This window comes from Pieris napi, chromosome Z (assembly GCF_905475465.1).
Source record: "Pieris napi chromosome Z, ilPieNapi1.2, whole genome shotgun sequence".
In the NCBI taxonomy this organism is placed as follows: Eukaryota; Metazoa; Arthropoda; class Insecta; order Lepidoptera; family Pieridae; genus Pieris; species Pieris napi.
The window spans coordinates 148,528-173,328 of NC_062259.1; the positions used below are offsets into that span (position 1 = coordinate 148,528).

Below are 24,801 nucleotides of genomic sequence, written 5' to 3' on the forward strand. Positions count from 1 at the left end.
TAGTGGGTACTTTATACAAGTTTTTTTTTATTTTCTTAACAAACGCATGATTCTTTGCAATTTATATAAAGCCTCGAACCGAACAAAAAACTAAACCACATAATATAAACTCCAGTAGCTATAAATGCATAGTAGTATAGGAGTCGGCATCACTGGTTAATAGGTCACCCTTGTCGAAAAGTGATTTGTCTGTCCCAGCCCAGAACACTAGTTAAAAAAAGTACTTACCTTTCCCGCCTCATGTCATGTTTCGATTCTCTCTCTACTCTTTATTGTATTTTTAGGGGTTTATAGTTAGGGTGAAATGAAAACAATACCTTGGGCAAGTTATAGCACTTTAATTTGTTCTACATTATTTACATCTTATATTAATACAATTTAACATTTTAGCTTTAGGACTAATATATTTTGAATAAATGAAGCGTTATGTAGCCAAGTGCCAAAACATATTTAGTATATAATTTAATTTTGAAAATATTCTATTAAATTAAAGATTATTTTGTGATTTTAATTTTAATTTGATGTAGATCAATGTGATGATATATTATTTTGTATGAAGCAAACGAGCGGGACGCTCGTGCGTAAACGCCGATAGACACAATGTTAGAAGGTCCGCAAGTGCGTTGGCGACCTTTTACAAAATTATTGTGTTTATACAAATTTACACGCCATTTCAAATTCTTATCCAATTCGTATTGTGAGTACGAAGATGATTCGTAGTAAAGGTTCTGGAGCGATTTAAGCATAGTTTAGTGAAATAATTTTATGGACTTTCAAGTGCCAGTATTTGTATGTGAGTGACGTCAGCTGACGCAAGGTCACGAGACCACCGCGATACAAATTGTTGAGATGCTTATGGGTTGTCTCGACATGTAAAGCCAATTGTGAGATTCAGCCATGCACGGTCACATGACCATTATTAAGCAAAGGCAAGCAGTCTCAGTAATAATGATGACGTTTAAAGCGTTTAGACCCTACACGTTTGAAGAGGTCATAGACAACTCCCAAAAGCAATGTAGTCGTTAAAAAATTATTTTAATAAAAAATACCAGATCATTCATATTTATGATTTCACTATCTTTCTATTCAGGTGTCTAGGCATTGCAATCCATCCCTCTCTTACATATTATGAGATTAGATGGCCATAGCAAAACTATTTCTGGTGAATACATCGTGCCATCCATCTTTAACGTATAATTAAAGCGAGACATATAAAATGGTATATTTTAACTAAATTACGAGGACGGTTACACACTACAAATATAATTATAATATAACATAATTATACAAACTATGCCTTAGTAATGGTATAATGTATAAAAATCCATCAAAAGCAAATTAAGGTGGAATATTTAAATTTAACAATCGCTGATAATTTACTTTCAATTACATCATTGTTGACATCTGACATCATTTATTTACAATCGTTGGAATTTCGTGAGTTTAAATGACACACTATGATGGTCAAATTATGATACAATACAAATATTTTTTGCATTACATATTTACCAGATTAAGACGAGGTAACAATTTGTAACACATTAAAAACCAAATAAAAAGAAAATTTAATAAACAAGTTTAAGTAAAATTATATTTGTGTGTATAATTAATTGCCATAAATTCAAAACTTCATGCACAAATAAACTCATGCAAATTTAAAAGCTATATGTACATTAAATCACAATTGCATTATTTTCCCCCAACTTTTGGGGCATCGGGGTATCCTTTACAGATTAAATGTTAATTATTTGTATGCGTGCCGCAAATTACTAATGCGCTTTCTTAAGTAGTCAACTAAATTTTTTTTTGGAGAAAGGATTTTATGAAATATTATTAAATTACACTCATGTTTAGTAACCTGAAAATATTTAAAATTATTTAACAAAAAACTAAGCAATATGACGGGCAATGAATTGATACAGATTTAGTACCGCAAAGTTCCAGCGCATTAGCAATTTGCGATTACAAAACTGGCAACATTTGACAAAATGGCCATCGCTTTGTACCAATTCCATAAGATTAATCAACCTCCTGTCAGATGCTATTCGCCAGCTCATCCATGCGACATCTGAAAATTTAAACGTAAATCATTAATTACATATTTCGCCAAGAGATGGCCCTGCCGGCATGTTAAATGTATAAAATCAAATGTTTATGAACATATAGAAATAGTATATATAAGCGACATTCTCAACGTCGGAGGGCTCGCGAGTGCGTCGCCGTGACTCGTATTCAGTAAAAGACAGACCTTTAACGAGTATTTATAGATATATGTGCATCTGATAGTTAAATATTTATTTAACGAAATATATTCTCCACAGAGTACTCAACACAACAGTGTGAAGCGTTTGCTTTTTAGGAAACAATGCCTACTGCAACACAGTTTAAAAAATCTGATGTGAAAGTGATATCCAAAAGAAGCATTTATGTTGTTTTTAATTAATTGTAATTGTACATATTAAGACACCAAATACACAATATGTTAACGTTTGACATTAAACACTCGGGTTTAACAGATAGGGGTTAATCGGATGAACCACTTTTTTGCATAACATTTAAGCATTCTTTGGTGTGAAAGCGAGAAAGAAAACGCCCATTTTTCCCTTTTCGTCTAAACATCTCTTATTAATCGTCACTCGACAAATGAAAAAGAGAGAGAGAGTGTTTCGTGTCGTGGATTCAAATAGCTGCCGTAAGTAGTGAGGCGTAAGGTTCAAATTCATTTAGCCCTCGCGAGGGTCTCGAGCGAAACCTAGAGTTAAACCTGCTTTTTGATGATTTTTAATTTCTATAGGTTGGTATTTTAAGAGAATTAACTGAATTAAACGAGAAAATGTATTTTTCCTACCTGACAGCCATTTCCGCGACCTCTAAGCTCGGGTAGTCCAACTCCTTCACCAAACAAAGAACGGCCGACAGCAGATTCGAACTCTGGAAATATATTTAAGATAAACGTGTTTCGTGTCCTTTTTGATCTCCCTCTCGGTCGTGGCTTCGTGTTATCATTTGAGAAGAGAGAGCGACCTTACCCTGGCGACGGGTCGTCTGGTGAAGCCCCTCCGCTCGGTCATGACCGCGGAGGAGTACTCCCTGGCCCCCGGATTGGCCCCCCTCTGGCCTCTTTCGACCCTCTCCCATTCCCGGACAGAGAGCGCATCGCTTCTGAAATTATATGTAGTTAAAAATAAACACCACGCCCTATTATGGTTAAATGTATAAAAAAGAGTTTGCCAAAAAATATGACTTATAAAAATGGAAATAAATCACGAACCGATCAATCCGCTCGCAAAAGTCTTGCGCGAGCGTACCGGACGGTCTCCACTCGCTATTGCTCGGCGCGAAGTCCTGAAATATATCAGATAGCGATGTGATATTTTATTGATAAAACGCCGGCCACGCCCTGTCCACGAGCGGCGAATTGTACCACTTTCAGCCCCACGGATGGTTTGTTTTAACATCAGGCGAGTGGACGATGCTTTTAAAGAAGCAAAAACTGCCCAACCGATTTTGATGAACACACTCGACAGTTCCTAATCTGGACAAATCTTCAGAATCTGACTTTATAGAGAAATATCAGGGAAATTTTATCGCACTTGCGTCGTACACGTGGGTAATGTAGATGGCGCTCGTGAAGGTGGAGGAACTTTTGGAGAGTCGAACGGTGGTTATTCTAGGTGTTAACTACTCATAAAATAGTCAGGAGACGAAAGGATCGAAAGCCTCGAACTCACCGTGACGCTCTGCGCCGACACCGAATGCCTCAGAGATGCCGCCTCCGGAGACCTCGCAGCTCTTGGCTGAAAAAGCATATTTTTTTTAGCTTTCAGTAGTGAGACCCCTTCTCTTCTTACGTTTTGTCCCGTCTTGTGTAATTATTATAATCGTACCTCGTAATGGGAAGTGGTCATCGCCGGGTGGTCGTACCTCTCGTCTTCGGGCGAGGCGACCCGGCGCGGTGAGGCCGGGCACTAAGGAATATTAACGTTAATAAAAAGTCCAAAACAAAACAACACTAGGCCTGTGCCACAAACGTCTCCCGGCAGTCTCGACGGTATACTGACCCTCTGGTGAATACTAGAGAAGGAAAATGAGAACCATGTTACGTCATTATAGCTCGATACTCAATATTAATTATATGTTTTTTTTTCAATAATGGGGCCGTGGACCGACCCAGAGGGTTCGCGAGTGCGTCGCCAGACTTTTAATTAATAATGTTATATACTAACCGTGGGCGCGAGCGGAGATCTCGGTTCAGAGCTTTCTTCGACGGAACCGTCGCTTCCCTGACACACACACACATATTAGTATGAACATACACACTGCAACACTCGTGCTTTAATCACATTTTAAAACTGAGTCAAATCACTAACAACAGGAAACTCGGATCCGAGCTCGGGTCGTCGCCGGGCAGACGATAACCTGAAGGGCAGCTCGGAAGCTCATTCGTTAGCGCGTTTTAAGGTGTGACGTCATCGAACTAATTATACATGAGAGATGTACTGCCGCTGAGCGAGGGCTGCTGGGAGACTTGGACCTCCACTCATGGGATGAAGGGCAGGATGGAAGTCACTGCCGTAAGCGAAGCACGAAGGAAAGGCCGAGGCCTACCCCGGTGAAGGCGGTTTCAGTTCAAAGATACTTTATTTCTCAAAGAATTACATTCACTTAGCGAGAAAATTTAGAGTAAGTTAGTAATGTACATCGTGTTATGAAATTATTTGAAAATACACTATATAAAATAAAAATATTAGTTCTAACAATATGTACTATATATATGTTACAAAAGTGCAGGTAGGTCGCATCGATGTTACAACATGTTACAAGACGCTCGTTCGCAGACATAAGTAAATGCTAGAATAGCTTTTTGATGTTTTGTAAATACATTAATAATTATTCCATTAATTCATATTAAACTTTTACGATTGTTACAGACACAGATATAGAATACGGTTGTTTATATTTTTGTTATTTTATAGGTATGTTGTTAATTATGTTCTTTAAAAAGTTTTTTAAATTTGTAAAAAGGTTTTATTTCTTTTGATCTGGGTGGCAATGTATTAAATATTTGTGCGCCTTGATACATAATATTAAGTTTTCCGTAATTAGTCCTTGGTTGTATTAAACATAATGTATCAATATTTCTTAATGGATATTTTGTATATTTAAGTTCATCAAACTTTCCTTGACCCACAATACTTCGAGCATTTAAGTAGAGGAATTTTAGTGAACTTTCTGTTGAATATATTTCTTTGTATGTGTTTGCAAGTTGGTAGTAAATTGTATTACTTTTTATTCTATCTGTGACTTGGCCATTCAGTCTTCCGACGCCGTTGCCATAATTTTGGCCAATATCCCCTGCGGTGACCGGCCATATTGGGGGATATGGAGGGACTGAAGGGTCCATTAGTGGTTGCTATTCGCAACTGAGGGAATCTTGGCATTGAGAGGAAGCCTGGCGTTTAATTAAATTTGGTTGTTGGATAACGTAATTTTTTATGTTGTAAACCTTGCTTTTCTTCGATGGCTGGTTAACAGTCTCATTTCTTTTACCATTGGTTCTCGACGATTCAGGAGATTCTGATGGAGTTCTCTTATTTTTATCCGTTCTTGGTTTTAAGATTTGTTGGTTTCGGTTGTTCAACCAGACTATTTTGTCATATTTAAGGATTGCCAATCTCCCTTGTTCTCTTTCCCTGTTAACTTCAATTTGTAATTGTTTTCGTGTATTAAGAACATCTGGAGGGAAGTCTTCTTTTATGTAGTATGGGGTAGAATCCAATTTTTTCTTATTTTTTTGGATATCAACTTTGAGTCCAACTGTAGAAAGCGTCAGGACTATTGGTCTGATTTTTTCTGTTCTTTTACCAAGCCTCCTAACACATTCAATGCCATTGTGATCACATTTGATTTTTAAAGTATTGTTTATTAAATCAAGAACTCTGTTTTGTAAATCGCAATAGGTTTTTTCATTTTCTTCCACTCCAAAAAAGAGCAGATTTTTCCTCCTAATTGTTCTTTCTAACTGGTTAATTTTTATAAGTTGTTGTTCCAATTTTCCTTCCAAAACTTCATTTTTGGTTTCTAGCTGTTTAAATTTTTCATTTATATTACGGTTGATAGTTTCTTTTATATCCTCTTTCATTTCCTGCATATCAGTTTTTTGCTGATTGATTGCTTCTTGCATTGCCTCTAAAATACTTTTTATTTCCTCCATATTTTATTTATTTTTCTAAATACTTATCTTTGTATTTTATCAGTAATTAAATACAAAAAAAAAGAAAAAGAGGATCAAGACACTGATTTGAACTCGAGATTACTTGCATGAGGCAACGATTTCCGCAATCGGCTAACTGGTTAAGTATGTATCGCTTCGAGATATTGGTATAGATGCTGTTTTCTAGTGACGTTTGTCGCGAATGACTAATACATCTTCTGTTAGTCATGTAGGTATAGGTTTTCACTACTGACAAAAAATCCACAACACAATAGTGTCACAAGTCACTATAGTCACAATAATACACTTCCGAAATCACACATTTATAGAAAATATAGTCATTTTGAACGAAGTAAGTCGCGTATAAATTTATAAATTATTATTGTTCTGTTCACAGTTTATTTTAAGTCTTTTTTGACGGATTTTGCACTAAACTATGTATGTCCTCGTTACTTTGTGTTAGTATGTAACTTTTAAACACATATTTGAACTTTATTTTCCACAAATAATATTTTTAAAAGTAATAGAAATACGGAAGTTGTGTTGACACGCGCAACCCGCACTACCCACTAGGTTAGGTTAGGTTTTGACCCTAATCTTAATTAATTTAAGCCCTTAACAACCGAATACTAAAATCAAAAGATACACTCGTATACCGCTATCTAGTGAGCGTAGTAAACTATGACTTGGGCATTTACGAAACGATACAAAGAGCTTTGTAAGTCATGTATAGTAGTTAAACACATTGTTAGTTAAAATTAGCCACAAATAACTTGGAACCGATTGAGAACTCAACTCATTATTTTTTATAGAACAGGGGGCAAACGTGCAAAAGGCTCACCTGATGTTAAGCCAGAATGCCAAGTACAGCCGGCGCCGAGCGATTCTCCACTGCGAGCGCGTGTGGTTCCTACCTGGGATAGTTTCTGTTTCTTCTGCACCTTCATATTTCTTGGGGAGGGGAGAGGGATGGAAACGAAGACATTTTTTTTATTACCTGCTCCCTTGCGCTCTGCGGTTGATAATAGTCGGGTTCCCTCTCGGGGCTCGACTCGCACGACCTCGCGGTCCGGTACTGGCTGTATTGCTCTTGCTGAAATATCACATTAAACATTTGACCTTTTTCATTTCCTAATAAGCTCATTTCGTGCGTTCTAACCCCGAATGTAATGACATCAAGTTAATTAGATAAACGATCCTCCAATATCATACACCTTTAAAGCCGATTAAAAATAAGACTCACTTGCTGAGGATACCCCTCATCATCAGAATCTGGTATATGAATGCCGCGTCTCATCGCCTCTTGGACCTGCAAACGGACGTGTGGATCTCTTATGTGCACTCAGTGAAAACAATTTATCTAAAGCCAACTCTGTCTTTTCGAGGGCAACCCGCAAACCTTGAACACCTTTACCTCCCCATGAACCATTCTAGACATTTCTGAAAACCGCAATAAATTCCGTCCGGCACTTTTTGATTTTCGCGAAATAAAAGGCATTTTATCAAGCTCCACCTCTCAAAAATATCTCTAATCGTAAAGCGTACGGAAGAAACTGCAAATCAGTACGGCCTATGTCACAAATAACGTGCCTTCAAAAGAGGAAAAGCCAGCATTAAAGATAAAAAACAGAGATCATTTTTCAATTATTAATCATCATACCTCTTCAGGTCTAACGGGAACATTGTCCAACTTCTCCAGATTCGGAAGATTACGAAGTACTGTCATTCTGTACCTGAAAAGGACGGATTTTCATACAGCAGCAATTTTGAGCAAGCAAAAACCCCACCAGCTCGAATTAAATATTTAAAAAAAATTGTAGGGTGATCAGCCTCCTCTGCCTGACTCATGTCGACTTTTTAGGTCTAAGGAAAGCCGGTATCCTCGCGATGTTTTCCTTCAGCGTTTGAGTTTATGTTAATGCGCACAGCCGGGTATCGAACCTACTACCTCGGGGATGAGAGTCGCACGCTGAAGCCAACGATGCTCATAAAGCCCGTCACAGACTTAGCTATAATATATATTAATATACCGTACTATAATATATATTATAGCAAGCTACCACACACTGAGAAATATATAGTAATATGCAATAATGTATATTACGGTATCGCTTGGTGACGTCACAGAAATATATATTATAGCTGAGTGTGCGGTCACGCGAAAATTAGTATAGAAAATATATAGTAATATGCCTAGCCATAAAAATATTATATATATTATAGCTAAGTCTGTGACGGGCTTTAAGAGCAAAATTTAATTCCTAAAACAAGTGTCAATTCTTACCTACCTTTAAAAACTTGACAAACAGTCTTTCGATGACCAGAAGTCATAAATATAAAAACATAAGATCACCTCCCCTAAATGTGTTTAGCTTAAAATCAGTTGTAGTAAAATAACAAAATATAACGGAAATATATATATATATATATATATATATGTATATATATTAACAGAGGTAATGAGTTAAGGACAACATAAGTACAAAGCTACTCACTCTGAATGTCTCGTACAAGGGTTCTCATCCAGCCAGAGGTTCGTCAGATCAGGAAGACGTCTCAAATGCCTGATCTCAGCTAAATCCCGGATCTCATTCTTCCTAACGTACAGCTCACGAAGGCGGCGACACCCCGCAAAGTCCACCAGCGTACGGATCTTGTTAATGCTGAAAAATGCCGAATTTCATTTTAAACTCACTAATATTTCATAGTATTTATATCTGTACTGTGCCACTCTCTGCCATGTCCCTGCTGTTTCTTTCATCTATCCAGCTTCTAAATTGTCATAATCTTTTGCGTTCATTGTACCTTTCCTATTCCTCTTTATTACATAACACTCGCTATAATAGCGCATTTCCCGAGCCGCAAGGCCTAAGCCAATCAGAGCGTGTCTACGTTAATTGAACAATCAGCGAATTTGCATTAGCCAATAACCGATTGACGATCCTTGTTTGGATTTCCAACTTTGCCGAATGGCAATCTTATGCCACTTTGACAACTGACTCAACATAGATAAACTAATAAAACCTAAGTTCACAGCTACTAGCGGGCAGGCCGTATTGCAAGGTGTACATCCTAAAGGTTCCTGGGGAGAAATGGATGGAGGAAGCAAAGAACAGATCCATAATACCACTAAGTGTATAAGTTATACAGTATAACACAAAACTGATCAATAGAGTATTATTTTGTAATTTTTATATTATGGAAATAAACTTATTATTATTACTGTAGAACCTATACAAATTGTTATTTAATTCTGTAAATTAAGAAATTTAAATTAACCAATAATTTCATGAACCCGCCAAAAAGCTTCGAAGCAAGATGGCGTCGTTTTACAAATATATTATTTCGATCAAAAACAGTCTTAATAAATTTGCTCATTTCCACTAAGTTGTGACCATTTTGTGTCACGTGACTGACATACGTTCGTAATCCTTTTTTTTAATCTACAAGTTATTCTACTCCTATACAACCATGTCTTATACCGAATACTCTTAAAAATACTGTATTTTTCATTTCGTAATAGCACAATTATTGAGGTGAGGAGAATTACAATTTCCGTCCAAATACCCAATCAAGGCCTCCAAAGCCAGGTTATTGAACGTCTAGGGCATCTATAGAATACCTAGCCTTCCGTCTAGACAGGACTTAATTTCCGTTAAACGCCGAGGACCAAAATGGTTAAAGTCCCTGAACTCGCTGGTATTTATTTTAATGTCTATTAATAGTACATATATAGAGAAAAATTTGACTGCATTGAATAGGCTCTGAAACTGGACTGATTTGAAAAGTCCTTTCACCATTAGAACCCTACTATGATGAACATAGGCTGTGGAATATATTTTCAAGGTGTGAAAAAGAGATTCTTATGATGCGGAAACTATTGACAACAGAGCAATGTACTACAGTTTTATAGAAGACAGCAATAGCTTCCAAAAAGTGTTGATTTAAAAGTCTATGGTTAAAGTTAAAGCTTTAGGCTGTAGAAGTTCGTGCTACCGAATTAATGCTGGAACCCCAGAGCACATCTAGCAATAGATCCTCCAACCTAAAGAGGATCCTCGATTAGCCTAACTACTGACTGGCCCAAAGGCGATTGAGTTCCTGATAGCGCAGCTCGGGATCTTTGTCGAGCGTAGCTCTACCGCCAGGTAAACGCAGTCGCGAGCTCTTTGCCAATGTGAGTGTACATTTGTTATTTATCATATATATCATATTACTATAGTCTAGAAGACATATATATATAACTAGCGGACCCGACAGACGTTGTCCTGTCTTAACTATGAATATTGATTTCAAATTGGTATAATGAATTAAAAAATATTTCAGAAACAAAGTGTTTATTATTCTAATGCTTTATGTTATACAACATACTTTGTTTGTTTTTCTGGCTCGCATATTATTATATGTATTATCAATATAATAACTCCGATCAAAGCATTTATTTTGAACGATATTAAATTTTCTTACATCCTCTGACGATATTTGCAGCACGCATTCTGTCAATGTTGTGTTATGTCAAACGCCATAAGGTTACACCAAAAAGTTCGAATTGTATGGTGGTAAGGTATTCTTGAATTTTCTAATTTTCCGCGCAATTTTTTTCTTTTTTTCTTTTATAAGAACCTTCTCCTGACAATTACAAACACAACAAAAAAAAATCAGACAAATCGGTCTAGCCGTTTTCATGTGATGTCGTGACAACGGAAAACGGGTTTCATTTTTATATATATAGATAATATAAAATTAAATATGAACTATCAAATTAGTTAAGTTAACTCATCTAACTAGCTATAACTAGTTCAAACATTACCTGAACGCTAGAACTTCAACATTGGGCATTTTCCTCAACAGGCTGACATCACCGAGTTCGGCTCCCCTGGAAAATAAAATATTTCATCAGCCATCAAACCTAGAGACACAAAAAATATTTACATAAGCTATTTATAAAAATCTTTAAAATAGATTAAAAATGCTAACTAACAAGCGAAAACAATTTAAATGTTAACTTTTGATTTCGTTGCGCACGCGTCGGTCACGCGATTCATCGCCATATAAGCAATTGTTTAATATTAATTATTTATAACTAGTTTCTTGTTTTGGAAAGATTTTAACCGGCTTTGACGAGAATGAGGTCAATTTAACGCGTAATCAGGCTAACGTGAACCCTGGATAGTTAAAAGGACGAATATGTCAGACAACTGCAAGTTTGACCCGTTCTTCTTTAGAGAGTTACCAAAGGACTCTGACATATAGCATAATGGTCCCGATAACTCGGAGAAGCTTGTGACCAGTAGAGTGGATGACGAGACCCCGCTGGACTCGCTGGAGTGACCGAGGTCCTTGCAGGCCATACCGCACAGGCTTGCCAAAGGGGGAGTGGAGGAAGATATGCAACACCAACAAGACCTTCAGTAATACTTGCCGTACTTGTTTAAGAAACATAAATCTAAAAAGATTTCATTGTAACCTCTTCTACTATCTTTTACTTCTTCTTTTAATAGCACAAACTATCGATTTCTTGTGTATTTCAATTTGACAATGTTGATACTGACATACCTACTAATAAAAATACATACATAAAATTAAAATGGGGTCGTGGGTTTGAACCGTGAAAAAACTTGGTTGCACCCTCAAACCTACCGAAACAGAAAACTTCATTTCGGACAAGCTACCAATCACAATTCCACTATTAAAATTCTAACATTTGTGTTTATAGTAAGGGCATTCATCGCGGCCCATGGCCACCCATTTAAGTGGGTGCGTTGCCGGCCTTTGAGGGAGTAGTTTACTCTTTCTTTAAACCATTAGAGGCTAGTTCGCACAATAAAATGTCTTGTGAACCGTGGAAGACTTCCAGCGATGGTGAAGCGGATGAAATTTGGAGTTAACACGGCTCGTAATGTGATGAAGAGGCAGGATGGATTAACCCAAATAACTCCTCAGAACACTCTCCATAGTAGAATACGCAGAGAGGCAATACATCTATTATCTGCGTAGATTGACAATTTGACAAGCACTTCTCTGAATTTGAAGAGATAGCTGGTATTTGGAAGAACCGGTGCAGATATGTGAGCAATATTCCATATCGTACTTGAGCTTGTGCATGCGCGTACGCAACTGACGTCACTTTCAATTTCATTAACTCGTTATTAAGTCTAAAGGATTAACGGGACCGTGGCCTCGGAATTAACGAACTTTAACTTGTTCGTTTTACATCTCGAGTATAATAGCGTAGGCGTGCGTGACCTTCAACGATCTCTTCAACAATACACAATGATTCATCGTAATCATGACTCCGACTGTTTGACGAAATTCCTATAATATATAATACATATAATAGCAGAAGCTCTGTTTGTCTTTTTTTATAGAACAGGGGGGGAGCAAACGGGCAGGAGGTTCACCTGATGTTAAGTGATACTGCCCATGGACAAACCCAGAGGGATCGCGAGAGATTTTAAGAATTGGTACACTCTTGAAGGATTGTAAGTCAGCTGGGCAGCTGGCTCCTTCGACGGTCTGGTGACTTCTTCCTTATCCCTGAGTTCGTGGAACAGACACCAATGGACTTTTCATGTGCACATCTATTACTCGCTCACCAGCATGCCTCAGAAGGCTGTTATATAAAAAAATTTGCTAGAATAGAAGAGCCAAGCCCATGGGCTCCTTTAAGTGGATGGGTTCATTGCTCCTCCCTTTCCACCTTTACAAGTTACCCATATCTCTAATATCATTGGATGTATGGCTTCCATTTTAGGAGCAGCTTTGTTGGTTAAAGGCATAAAATCAAATGGTGAGTAAATGAATTAAATGTAATAACTTATTATTTATATGACATATACAGCAATTCCATAAAGACCTTCCGCAGAGTTTTACCAACCTTAACTCACACCCTCTTTTGAAGCCCCGGTTTTGCATGGGCAACCATAAATCATGAATTTCAATTGCAAAAGCAATTTTTCTATCCTTCAAATATCCAGGAAAAAATACTCGAAATGGTCCAGCCGTCATCAAGTTGCGCTTAACATATTATTACTAAAATTATTTATTTCTGAGCAGTGTTGCCCTAGTAGCTTCAGCGTAGGTTCGAACCCCGGCTGTGCACCACAGGACTTTTAATGCGCATTTAACATTCGCTCGCACGAAGGAAAGTCGGCGTGTGTCAGGCACAGGAGGCTGATCTCCCACTTGCCTATTACATTAACAAATCATGAAACAGATATACAGAAATCTGACGCCCTGAGGTTTTTTATTATTTCATTGGCTTTATATTATAATCCTAACTGTACCTATGATTTGGCATAGTTTTTTGTAGCTTGTCCTCGTTTTAACGATATATAATTTTAGTGATATATATATATACAGTATACATACATATATAAACACACTTAAAATTTCTTGGAGCACTTCCTCGACCCATATAACGGCGCCAGGCTGACTGTTGGAGTAAAGCCAGCACACTCAAAATATCATTTATTCATAGGTAATTCTATCTACTGTACGAAAAGGCAATACACTCTTCGGCACTCTTAGAGGCTTATAAGCACCTGCAACCATTACATGCTCCTCATCACGATACAGCAGTTCATTATTATCATTATAATGAAAGGAATTACCACTGTTTCACCTCTTTCGGCAAGTTATGGTAACAGGAGCATTCACTTCAAGAGACAACATATTTTATTTTTTGCATACGCTCCGAAACTATCGGATTGAGTTGTACATAGGCTATATACAGTAGAACCTCGTTAAGTCGAACCTCGATAAGTCAAAAACCTCCAAATCTCGAAAAAATGTTTTGTTCCCTTCCCTTAAAACACCAAAACCTCCATTACTTGAAATTTTGACCCTCTGTTAATCGAAATAATCACCGAGTCCCTCCAAGCCATTTTGGTACATATTTTCACTCTATAACTCGAAAAATTAAATTTGACCTCTGTATCTCGAACATAGGTACGTTTTATTTTACAACCTTTACAACTTGATCATTTGGAATTTATTATCTCTATTGTTCGAACAAAAATAAGTTACCGACTTTAAGAACTCGCCGACAATGTGAGTACAAATTTATAAGAATAAACCTCAAACTCTTTATGTCGAATCAAAATCCACCTAAGTCGAAATCCTCCATAAGTTGAAAACTCTATAACTCGAATTTTTTGGCGTCTCCCTTGATGTTCGACTTATAGAGGTTCTACTGTAGTTCAAAAAAGTTAGTGTATGAAGTTACGATAGTGTAACCCAAATGAAGAAGACCAATAAAGATTTCTATATGCTGCGGAATCTATTGACAATGAACAATGTGATCTATTACAGTTTTATAGAAAACAAATAGAAGAAACAACTATAGTAGCAGATGGTGAAAATGGGCTCACAGATACCAAGGAATTAATGTTATATTAAAATGTGTTTGCGTGTAAAAGTATCAGAAATAAAAGCCTAAAAAATTAAATCATATTAAATTACGGTAATTATTATGAAATATATTATTTTATTTCAAACACACACACAATTAACACTCGTATTACCACGAAATACTTTTTATATAATTAGCATAATGAGCAAGATAACTTTCTAACTCAAAAGCAAGACATTAACTTTCATTTATCTTGTCTATGGTTTTGTTTATGTAAATATCCCACGTGATTTTATTTAATGAAACTCACTTAACAATTAAATAAGTTAGGTTAGGTTACTAATATTATAAAGAGTTACATTTTTTGATATATAACAGGGGGTAATGGTATTTGTGACATAGGCTGAACACGAATGAAAAGACTGTCGTGGTAGTCGGATTTGCAGTTTCTTTCTTATAAACGCTGTCTTAACGATGAGAGGTATGTTCTGGAGGTGGAGCTTAATAATGCCTTTTATTTCGTGAAACTCCAAAAGTTCTGGACAGAATTTATTCAGGTTTTCAGCAATATCTCGAATTGTCCATAAGGAAGGTCGTATTCAAGGTTATATAGGCACTAGTATAAAATAATAAGAAAAGAATTTGATGTTACATTTAGAAAATTCTTTCACCCACACTTTAATATCAGCGAGAAACAAGAACCTATAAATATGGCAAAACCTTTTAAGTAATTAAAAACAAAAATCAGACTAGAACATAAATTCTTTTCAAACAAATTAACTCCAAAATGTTTTTAAAAATTAGTATATTATATAACTACTTATTAGTATTACAGAATAAAATGTATGTATGTAATGTTTATACATAAAGTGTTAAATACTAAGCCAAACAGCAATGTCACGCAAAAAAAAAGATATTTTCATCTTTACAGTCTTCGATCACTGGAATTACAATTATTTTGTGCAATAAACTAAAAAATTAAAAACGTTTAACCAATAAACCATACAATAAATCTGTAATGTATAGGCCATTGTTTCAAAGTGGGAAGTGAGTGGGTAACGACATTGAAACGCAAAAGTTGTACCCACATAAGTATTCTATATTGAAGTCACAACTAGCACTACATCTCAAATCTTACTCTATTTGGTTCAGTAATAAGAAACTCACATAACTCTATAAAGTTACATATATGTATATATATATATATATATATATATTAGTTAATAATTAGATGCGCAAACCAAATGTTAGCAATCATTGTACACTTGTTGTCAATAAATTCTAAAACTTCATTTTTGGTAGTGTGGAATGAGCCTTTAGTTTTCATGCATTCATGAATTGTAATATAACATTCTTCCTTCCGATAATGTCCAATGGGTCGACTACACTTATATTCTTAATGGGTATGGGCTGGTTTTTGTTAATCCAGAATCACGACTCCACTACCCCTAATTTTATGTCATAAGCCCATGTTTTGAATGATTAAAACCGGATGACACCTCAAACAAGTGTTTCATTTATTTGAACATCCCTCCAATAACCCCCACCAAACTTTTTATACTAAGTCACAGTAGTTAATCCCAGTTAGATACAGTTATAATAAACTATTCTAGTACTGTAAATGTTAAGAAACACTTTCAAATATTTACAATTGCTTCACATGACATGTTAAAGTTGGACTGAACAAATAATAGATGACTATTTGAAGAGTGTTACCCTAGTGGCTTCAGAATACAATGCTCCTGAGGGCAGAGGTTCAAACCCTACACTAATGAGAAAGGAAACAGGCCAGAAAGACGACTAGACAGACACAGAAGGCTGATGACCTACTTGCCTATTATAAAAAAAATCATTTTAATTTTCATCTAATTTCACTTACCTTCAAAGATGCCATGAAAAGGCTTACTTTAAATATACTGGTGATAGTTCAGATGTTTCATTAATGTAATAAGCATTAGTTAAACTATTATTCTCTCTTAAGGAGTGTCAAAAACATTTGAAATAACATCTGTAAAGGTCTTTAGTAATACATAACACGGTTACAGTAACTATATAATTTAAGTTATATTAAGAAAATCCTGTAAGTCCAGCTGAAATATGACCTTTTTATTTAAAGAAATTGACAAATGTATCTTAATTAGCCTAACAATGCATGACACAATCTCTTGTACACACCTTAGTCATGCATACATACCTTAAATGGTTAGGAATATTTTAAAATACAACTACTAACTTGTATTTTGCAGGATAAATGTGCATATATTGCTTCCGAATGAGTGGGCCACATTGAATAATGCATTGATGTTGAATAAATCAAATTTATAAAAAAGCCAACTTAACTCATGTAAACAATTTTAATCATTTAGTATTTTTCATGTTTCCTACACATTTTTTTCTTACACGGCTCTCCCAAAACTAATTGCTTGCAAGGGTGTATAAAGCCCACAACTATTGAATATGTATGTTATAATTTCTGTTTTATGTAAAAAAGCATAAATTATTTAAAATAATTGTTGATTGTAATGTTATATTATATATACATATATCAACTGTGCCTTGGTTGATGGCTGACAGCTGGGCCTTGATTTCCGATAAAAAAAAGGAGTAAGACAGGGCGACCCTCTTTCACCATTGCTGTTTCTAGCAACACTGGAAACAGTAATTAGCCAACTCAATTGGAAAGGTCGGGTTATCAAGATTAACGATGCCTACCTGAAACACTTAAGATTTGCAGATGATTTGGTTCTTTTATCTGAAACAGGACAAGAAATCCAATATATGTTAGAATCACTGAATAATGCCAGTAAACTAGTAGGTTTGGAAATTAACTTGTCCAAAACAATGTTGATGACTAGCAGTGAAAAGAAAACATTATACTTAGGTAGCGAGACTCTCAAATACACAGATAGCTGGGTAAACAAATTAGCTTACACCACAATAGTAACAATCAAGAAGTAGAACGCAGGATTCAGCTAACCTGGAACAAATACTGGGCACTGAAGTTCTTGCTGAGTTTCTTCTCAGAACAAGGCCTCCTGGTAGTTTTGCGAACGGATGGCGTAGTCTTGCTCTTTCGTCAATTTTGTAAACGTTGTTGACATTCATAAGCATGCTCTAAGAAGCATCTAAATTGAATAAACGTATTTTGATTTGATTTGAAGGATATATTCAAAAGCAGCATGCCTGTCAAAATTAAAACTAAAGTACTAAACTCGTGCCTAATTGCGTGCCTCACGTATGCTTGCCAAACATGGAAGTTCAACAAAAAAAACAAAGGATAAAATAATTACATGTCAGCGGGGGATAGAACGCAGTATGCTGAATATCAGAAAGGTGCAAAAAATAACGCACACCAAAATTAGAAAAACAACCAAGGCAAAGGATGGATTAGAACACGCCTAGTCACTAAAATGCAGGTGGGCCGGACATGTGGCGCGTCTACGCGACAAGAGATGGACGAAAACAGTGACCATGTGGGCGGGTCCACAAGGAAAAAGGAAGAGAGGTAGACCTGCGGCTAGCTGGGAAGACGACATCAAAAAAACAGCTGGCCCCAACTGGATTCAAGCAGCTCAATCTAGAGAGGACTGGCTATCTTTGGAGGAGGCCTTCACCTACAGAGGAGTTCTTACAGAATGAAGAATAATAGTTTAATAGTATCGGGTTAAGGAAAAACTAACACAAGTAAATTTAGGATACAATCTTAATTACTAACAAAACGAACAATTGAAGACGTGAGTGGATGAAGGTGATAAGTGCAATTTTTTAGATTTTGAGAAAATTGAAGTTAAAGTTTTGCTACAATTTTCTTTTGTAAGTCGCTTAAATGATTAGTTATGCCGTGAATTTGAATGCAAAGTAATGTGAATGATCCTAAATATTGAGGGCACGTTGATAATAAAACTCTTGCGATATTATTCGATATTATATTTAAAAAAAACTTAACATAACTCCTTCTTCCATGAACTAACTTAAACTATTTGTCCTTACGGCTATATAAAATTAGGTGCTAAGTACGAATATAAATAAACATGTTAAATTTTTTTAATACACAGAACCAGCCTCTGCAAAAACTTAAGCTATTATATTATTATATCACACTTGTGATCATGCTATATATAAAAAGATACTATCCTTGGCTTAAAATTGACTCAAAAAAATAGCGATATTCTGGCTTCACGTACTTTAGTTGGTCTCGGAGATTCTGTTTTTTTTCTACTGAAACAGTACCATACTTACCAGTTACACGTGGAATTTCTAAATTCGCGGACACCTTCGATTTCTTTTTTAATATGTCCACCTTTTTAAACGGTGTCATTTCATCGTACGATTCTTTGTATAGATAAGATCCATACTCCTCAACTCGAATCCATTTGATACCATCCCTAAAACTGATTTTTCTATTGCTTACATCTTTTTTCCTATTTATTAAATTGAGATTATCTTGTAGCTCACCAATTTTTCTGAAATGTTCTGTCATATTAATCACTGTATTATTACGAGAAGCTTTGCAAATGATATCACGGTACTGGTCAGGAACGAAAACTGTGTCATGCTTTCTGAGGACTTTTTCTATTCTACCAAAATCACGATCCGAATCTAAATAAGAATGGCCAACTTCAGGAAACTTGTGGTCGATTACTTTGAAATATCCTTTAAGGATAAGATATTGATAAAGTGAAATCATGGTGAAATTTTTGTTTTGGCCGGCACATGAATCTGACCAAATTAATAGGTGATCTTTGTTTTGGCAACTTGGATCTATTTCCACAAATCTTAGAAGTGCGCTCGCAACTTCGGCACTTCCGCGGTCCGCAACATCTTCAGTCCATGTACAACATACGGCTTTTTCTTTGCTTCCATCACAAACATGAATGCCCAGGTTGTAAAACCACAGTTGACGCAAGTAGAATGCTTTTGATGTTGTTAGTTTTGGTAATGGCATAGTTTGTTGTAAATCCATTGTAACGTACACAATATCGCCATCTCGAGTTGGTTTTCTACGGTCAACTTGCATAGCTTCAACAGCAGCATAATAATTTGACTTATGGTCGTCATTTAAGTCTCCAGCATCGCACGTAGCGCACGTATCACTCTTTGGGTATCCAAACGACAGGTTGAATTGTGTGACAAAAATTTGGTTATATGAAGTTTTCTTGATACGGTATTTGTCTGGTAGGTCCTCATTATGACATATTTCTAAGTATAGACTGTGCATCTTGGTCACATTCAGTAGCGGTGATAAATAGAGCTTGTTCATATTTTTTTTTCGTGAGTAATGCGATTGTTCAGCAGGAAAACTAGAAATATGTTCTTTTATACGGTTAACAACGTCATCGTCCATTTTGTGAGGACGATTCTGATGTCTACCTCTCTGATCTGGTTTTGGAGCTGCAAGTCCTTCCTTGATTCCTTTTATAATGAGATCAATTTTTTTGCGACCTATCTGATAAATTCCGCAAAAACCTAACTTGCATATTTTTGTCGTAATTCCATTCTTTTTTACGTAGTACTTGAAGGACGCAGATTTATGCTTTCTAGCATTACAGCGTTTATTCGCTACAGGCATACTCTCAATGCTGCTGAATAATAGGGCATTTTTACTATTGGTGTCCAGGGAATAATAGCTGTTTAAAATAGACTGCCGATCATCAATGGAAAAATTATCTGAGCATTTAAGCCTGCACTTCTCGTGACACAAAATCCCTACCTTAATCTTTTTTTTCGGAATTATCTCTCCTTTGTAAGATACATATTCCTCTCCTTTTGCTCTAGCTATTGCTGCATAATTTTTCTTCCAAGATTCTTCATTCCTCGGCCGTTTTTTTGATTTATTTTCTTTTGGTGGAAATACTTTGCGCTTTTTTGGCATAATATTTTCTTCCAAATCCTTATTTGCATGCTGTTCACTAGTGGAGAAAATAATGGGGTTTTCCTGCCGATCAGCATATTCATTGTCGGATTCATGCTCATCAACGCCACAAGAGCTAGTGCTATCGGGGCTTTCAGGAATGTAAATGTTATCACTACCGGAAGAAAAATCTTCATTTCTATTCTGCAATGGAGATACATCCTCCAAGACTGTGTATGACTTTTTGTTTCGAAAAGAAAGTCCAAAATAATCTATATCTTCCTCTAGGGAATTCTCTATTACATCTGAAATTTCATCATCTACAGAGACAGGAACTTTCGCAAGGCTGCCAATATAATTTGTGCCTTGACCGCTAGTGGATGGTTCAGCGATTACGTAACTTTTGCATGCATCTGCAAGATTACACGCAGGGTCCAGATTATCTACAAAATCAAAGCCATAAGCATAGAAGAAGGCATGCGATCAAATAGTAAAAAAAAAAATGTTAGTAAACACCGATCAGGTACAAATCCAAACCGTCCACCCAAAAATTTAAATATTGACATCGGTTTTTCCTCCTGCCATAAAATGTTTTTCGTTTATTAACCTTATCCCTAACACATCTTATTTTGACACCTTTACAACTATGAGTACAAAACAAAACATTATTACGAGAATGTACTCTTTTTTTTATTTTTTTTTGTATGGCCCGCACGGTTTGTGCATTGTGGCCCAGGGTCAAAAACAGGGAAACGGGTAAAAACATAAAATTATCGGCTGGAAAGGAATTTAGGAATAGAAAATAATTAAACTATAAAATAAAAGATCAATTCTTATAAATCTACATACAAAAGGAGTGTAAGAAAACATATTTACATATATTTAGGTTCATATTGTCTAAATTTTTATATTATTACTTAAGATAAAAGCTGCTAAAAGTTTATAATATACATGTGGGTTGTAAAGATGAAAGTAAACTTGATATGGATGAAGGGAAAGGAATTTGAAGGGAAATGAGACGAAGAGAAGTTCGAGAAGAGCCGACCGGTCGCGCCGAGGACAAACAAACATTATGTGATTTAAATCACCTACATCATATCCGCATTAAATCCATTGGCTCGTCCATTTTTTCGCCTGACTCCAGGCCTTGAGGAAAAAGTATACAAACTTACCAGATACTGTAGAATATATACACAAATGAATAAACTAAACTATTAAATTAAATTACTACATACAAATATATACAAACTGATCTTTTATACAAGTTAAATTAAAAAAATTCACAACAAAAAACACTCCCGCCACAAGCAACGTTTCCCGCGCTTTTTTTCCATCACCTCTTAGGTATGCCAAAATATTAATGAGTAACAAATGAAGTGTGGCACATTATAACCTTCAGTTGAGCAGAAAAGTTCACAATAGTGTAGATACTGTGATTGAAACAATGCCAGCAAATCAAAAATTAGTAAAGATCTAACCTGCAATATTTTTGAGGTAATGATTATTGTATACATCGTTGTTTTGAGCTATTTCGTTTACACGGCCACTTAAAGCAGCGTTCACCAACAATATTGCTCTTGCTTTGGCTCCTGCCATATTAATTTCGCTTTAGAAATGTCAATTATGTATTTTAAACAATATTTTACACCAACAATTTTTTCCAACAGACACAAATCAACAATAACAGAAAGCGCGCGAAACTACAACGAACGAACGTAATCAACACATTTGAACCTCTTGAGTGAATGAAGGTGTTATGTTAGCGACTTAACACCTTCATTCACGGAGAATAGGGTCGCTTTATTCGAATATAGTAAGCGCAGTGGTTATGTTCGTACATATCACCTTCTTCAACGCACAAAAAGTAAAGTTTTTATTTTGTTGATTTGAGAGAGGGTGATATGTGTACATACCTCTTTCATCGTCTGTAATTTTTAAAATAAACTAAACATAACACCTTTTTCAAAATTTTATTTCCAAAAATAAGCTTTGTATCGACGGTTTTAAGGTTTGTAGTAATTCAATTATACATATCATCTTCATCCACACAAAAAACACCAAAAACCGAAAATACGACATATCACCTTCATCCACTCACGTCTTTAATTGTATGTAAGCAAACTAACCTAATCTAATCTAACATCTGTAAGGCTTAATAATAAAATAAGGAAGTAAAAGGCTTTTTTATTTTTTTTATTTATTTATTAACCATCATTTTATACCGAAGTTAAAACCAGAACCCCACACACAATGCACGCTCCTAGTCAGATAATCAAGTAAGTAATATCCACTGTAACCATCTTTTGCAGTACCACTATAACCACATCAACAACACCCATAGGCATATAGCAAATATATTTGACTATCTATGACTTGTAACACATTATGTTGTAATGGTTTATACCCTAAAGGCAAGAAATAAAGAGGTCCAATTCTAAGCCCCATAAATTGTATAGATTTAAATTTAGTTTCAGGTTTTACTCTACTATGAAATACATAATACGTCCTACATTTTGCAATTAATTTATTTTGCAAAGAAAATATTGTCATAAGGACAACTATCAACCTTGAACAGTGAATTGTGTGGTTTTCAATTTATACAAGATTCTAACAAGATGCAAATATGTACGGAAAGTCACTTACAGTATTATGTAAATTAGTTATGTATGTTTATATAAGAGTAAATTTGTATGAGGAGATAAAAATTGTGTTTTAATATATATGTATTTAATAATTTATAACGTCCATTGGGGCTCTCAACAGCAAGACTAAGACTAAGAAAAGTATTCATCCAAGATTCTTCAAAGATATTGTCTTTACTTTTTGTAGTACTAGAAATTTATTTTCTGTACTACTACTGTAAAATGTATAACGTTTATAAGAAATTTGTGTAATAAATAATATAAGTTTTTATCTAAATTATAGGCTTATTATGGAATAGCAATATTTTAGTGAGTACTGGTATATGGAACTATTTAGCATCGCAAAACAATATACAAATATGTGTGTTAGTAAATATGATTTATAGTCTTTATCCAATTTCGCATATCTTAATAAGGCAAAAAATATTATAGGATACTAGGCAAATGCCGAGAGTAGGTAATTAGTAATTTTAGACGCAACATAGGTAGATAGAAGATAAAGAAATAAAAACGTAGGTAGATAAAGTGTATTTCATAACGGTATAATTTAATTACGTTAAACATCACGCAATTTCGATCAGCTGTTATTATACCATTGTTTGATCAACCATGCTGTACAAATGCTGTTATTGTCTTTAGTCCTATTTCTAGATTTATTTAAGGGTTGAGAAGGTGAACGAACGCGAGTTCACTAGCGGAACGAACCACGCAAGCCCTGGGTTCCGTAGGTACTTACCAGCAGTTTAGCTTTTTTACCGATGATAAATCCGATTGTTTCGATCTAGCGATCACCATCTCCTCCGTTAATCGAGCCATATTTCACAGCACAACACACAATATCACTGATTTAGACAGGAGAACTGCGGACGCTCATCGCACCTCGAATGCACAACTCGCCAGAAACGCGAACAATAGTCAATAACTGAGGAAAAATAAAAATGCAAATTGCTTATAGCAGTTAAAAATGTGTCATTATGAATGACAGTAAAAATTGACAAATGATAACTGACAATTTGATTACGATTTTTTTTTTTTTCCTTTATGGCTCTGGCACGGTTTGTGCATTAGCCAGCGATTACGATTTTAAGTTTTCAATAGTTTGTCTATTCAATGACAGTTCGTGTTGACAAAAATGGTCAGACAGCCGCAGCGACGCGGCGTGGACGTGATGATCCTGCAAGCGTCGCGTCAGCCGACCCGCCGCACTTGACGTGATTTCAGTGCTGCCAGATCAGAGGATTTCCCCCTACATTTAGAGGTTTCTCAACCGAGTTAGGGGCAGAATAGGGGGAAAGAATATTTAATTAAGAATAATAAATTGAAGTACGAACACATCGTAAGAATAGGATCCGTGTGGTTAACCTTACTAATAGTATGTTCGTTTGAGCTGTCAAAGAACTAAGTGATTATAATTAAACACAAATTCTAAAAGTACATGATAATTCAGTAATAACACTACACAAGAATTATTATTTTTGAAGTTATACTTCTTTAGGCGCGTTATGAAAAATTGATGACAGTGAAATTTTACGATGCGCACGCACCGTGACACAAAATTAACAGAATGAAGTTGCCCACTAAATCGCTCATTAAGTTGAGGAAAAAATGCTACCAACAAAACAGAAATGGAACCACTGTGAGTGGTGCATGTTGGCACGTACGCCGTCTCTGTTCACTGTGTATTTATATTTATAATATTTATCCACATGCTTTGAGTTTCTACATTTAAAACACGTGGTTT

At 35.7% G+C, this 24,801-nt stretch overlaps 1 protein-coding gene across 5 annotated transcripts; it reads right to left on the bottom strand.

Annotated features, from left to right (window-relative positions):
• Window positions 1-318: 318 nt before the first annotated feature.
• LOC125062406 (cilia- and flagella-associated protein 410-like) lies at window positions 319-24,027 on the bottom strand. 5 transcript variants are annotated; one of them, XM_047668305.1, is made up of 13 exons: window positions 23,797-24,027; window positions 11,025-11,090; window positions 8,710-8,877; window positions 7,875-7,947; window positions 7,458-7,523; window positions 7,212-7,307; window positions 4,227-4,283; window positions 3,888-3,968; window positions 3,732-3,797; window positions 3,272-3,345; window positions 3,030-3,162; window positions 2,849-2,931; window positions 319-2,068 (listed from the first exon to the last, which is right to left on the bottom strand). In XM_047668305.1, exons 1-13 carry the CDS (start codon window positions 23,874-23,876, stop codon window positions 2,035-2,037), a joined length of 1,077 nt encoding a protein of 358 aa, XP_047524261.1. In that variant the 5' UTR covers window positions 23,877-24,027; the 3' UTR covers window positions 319-2,034. The 5 variants fall into 5 exon arrangements, with proteins under 5 accessions (XP_047524261.1, XP_047524265.1, XP_047524262.1 ...); XM_047668309.1 differs by lacking the exon at window positions 23,797-24,027 and adding an exon at window positions 11,855-12,796; XM_047668306.1 differs by lacking the exon at window positions 4,227-4,283.
• Window positions 24,028-24,801: the final 774 nt, after the last annotated feature.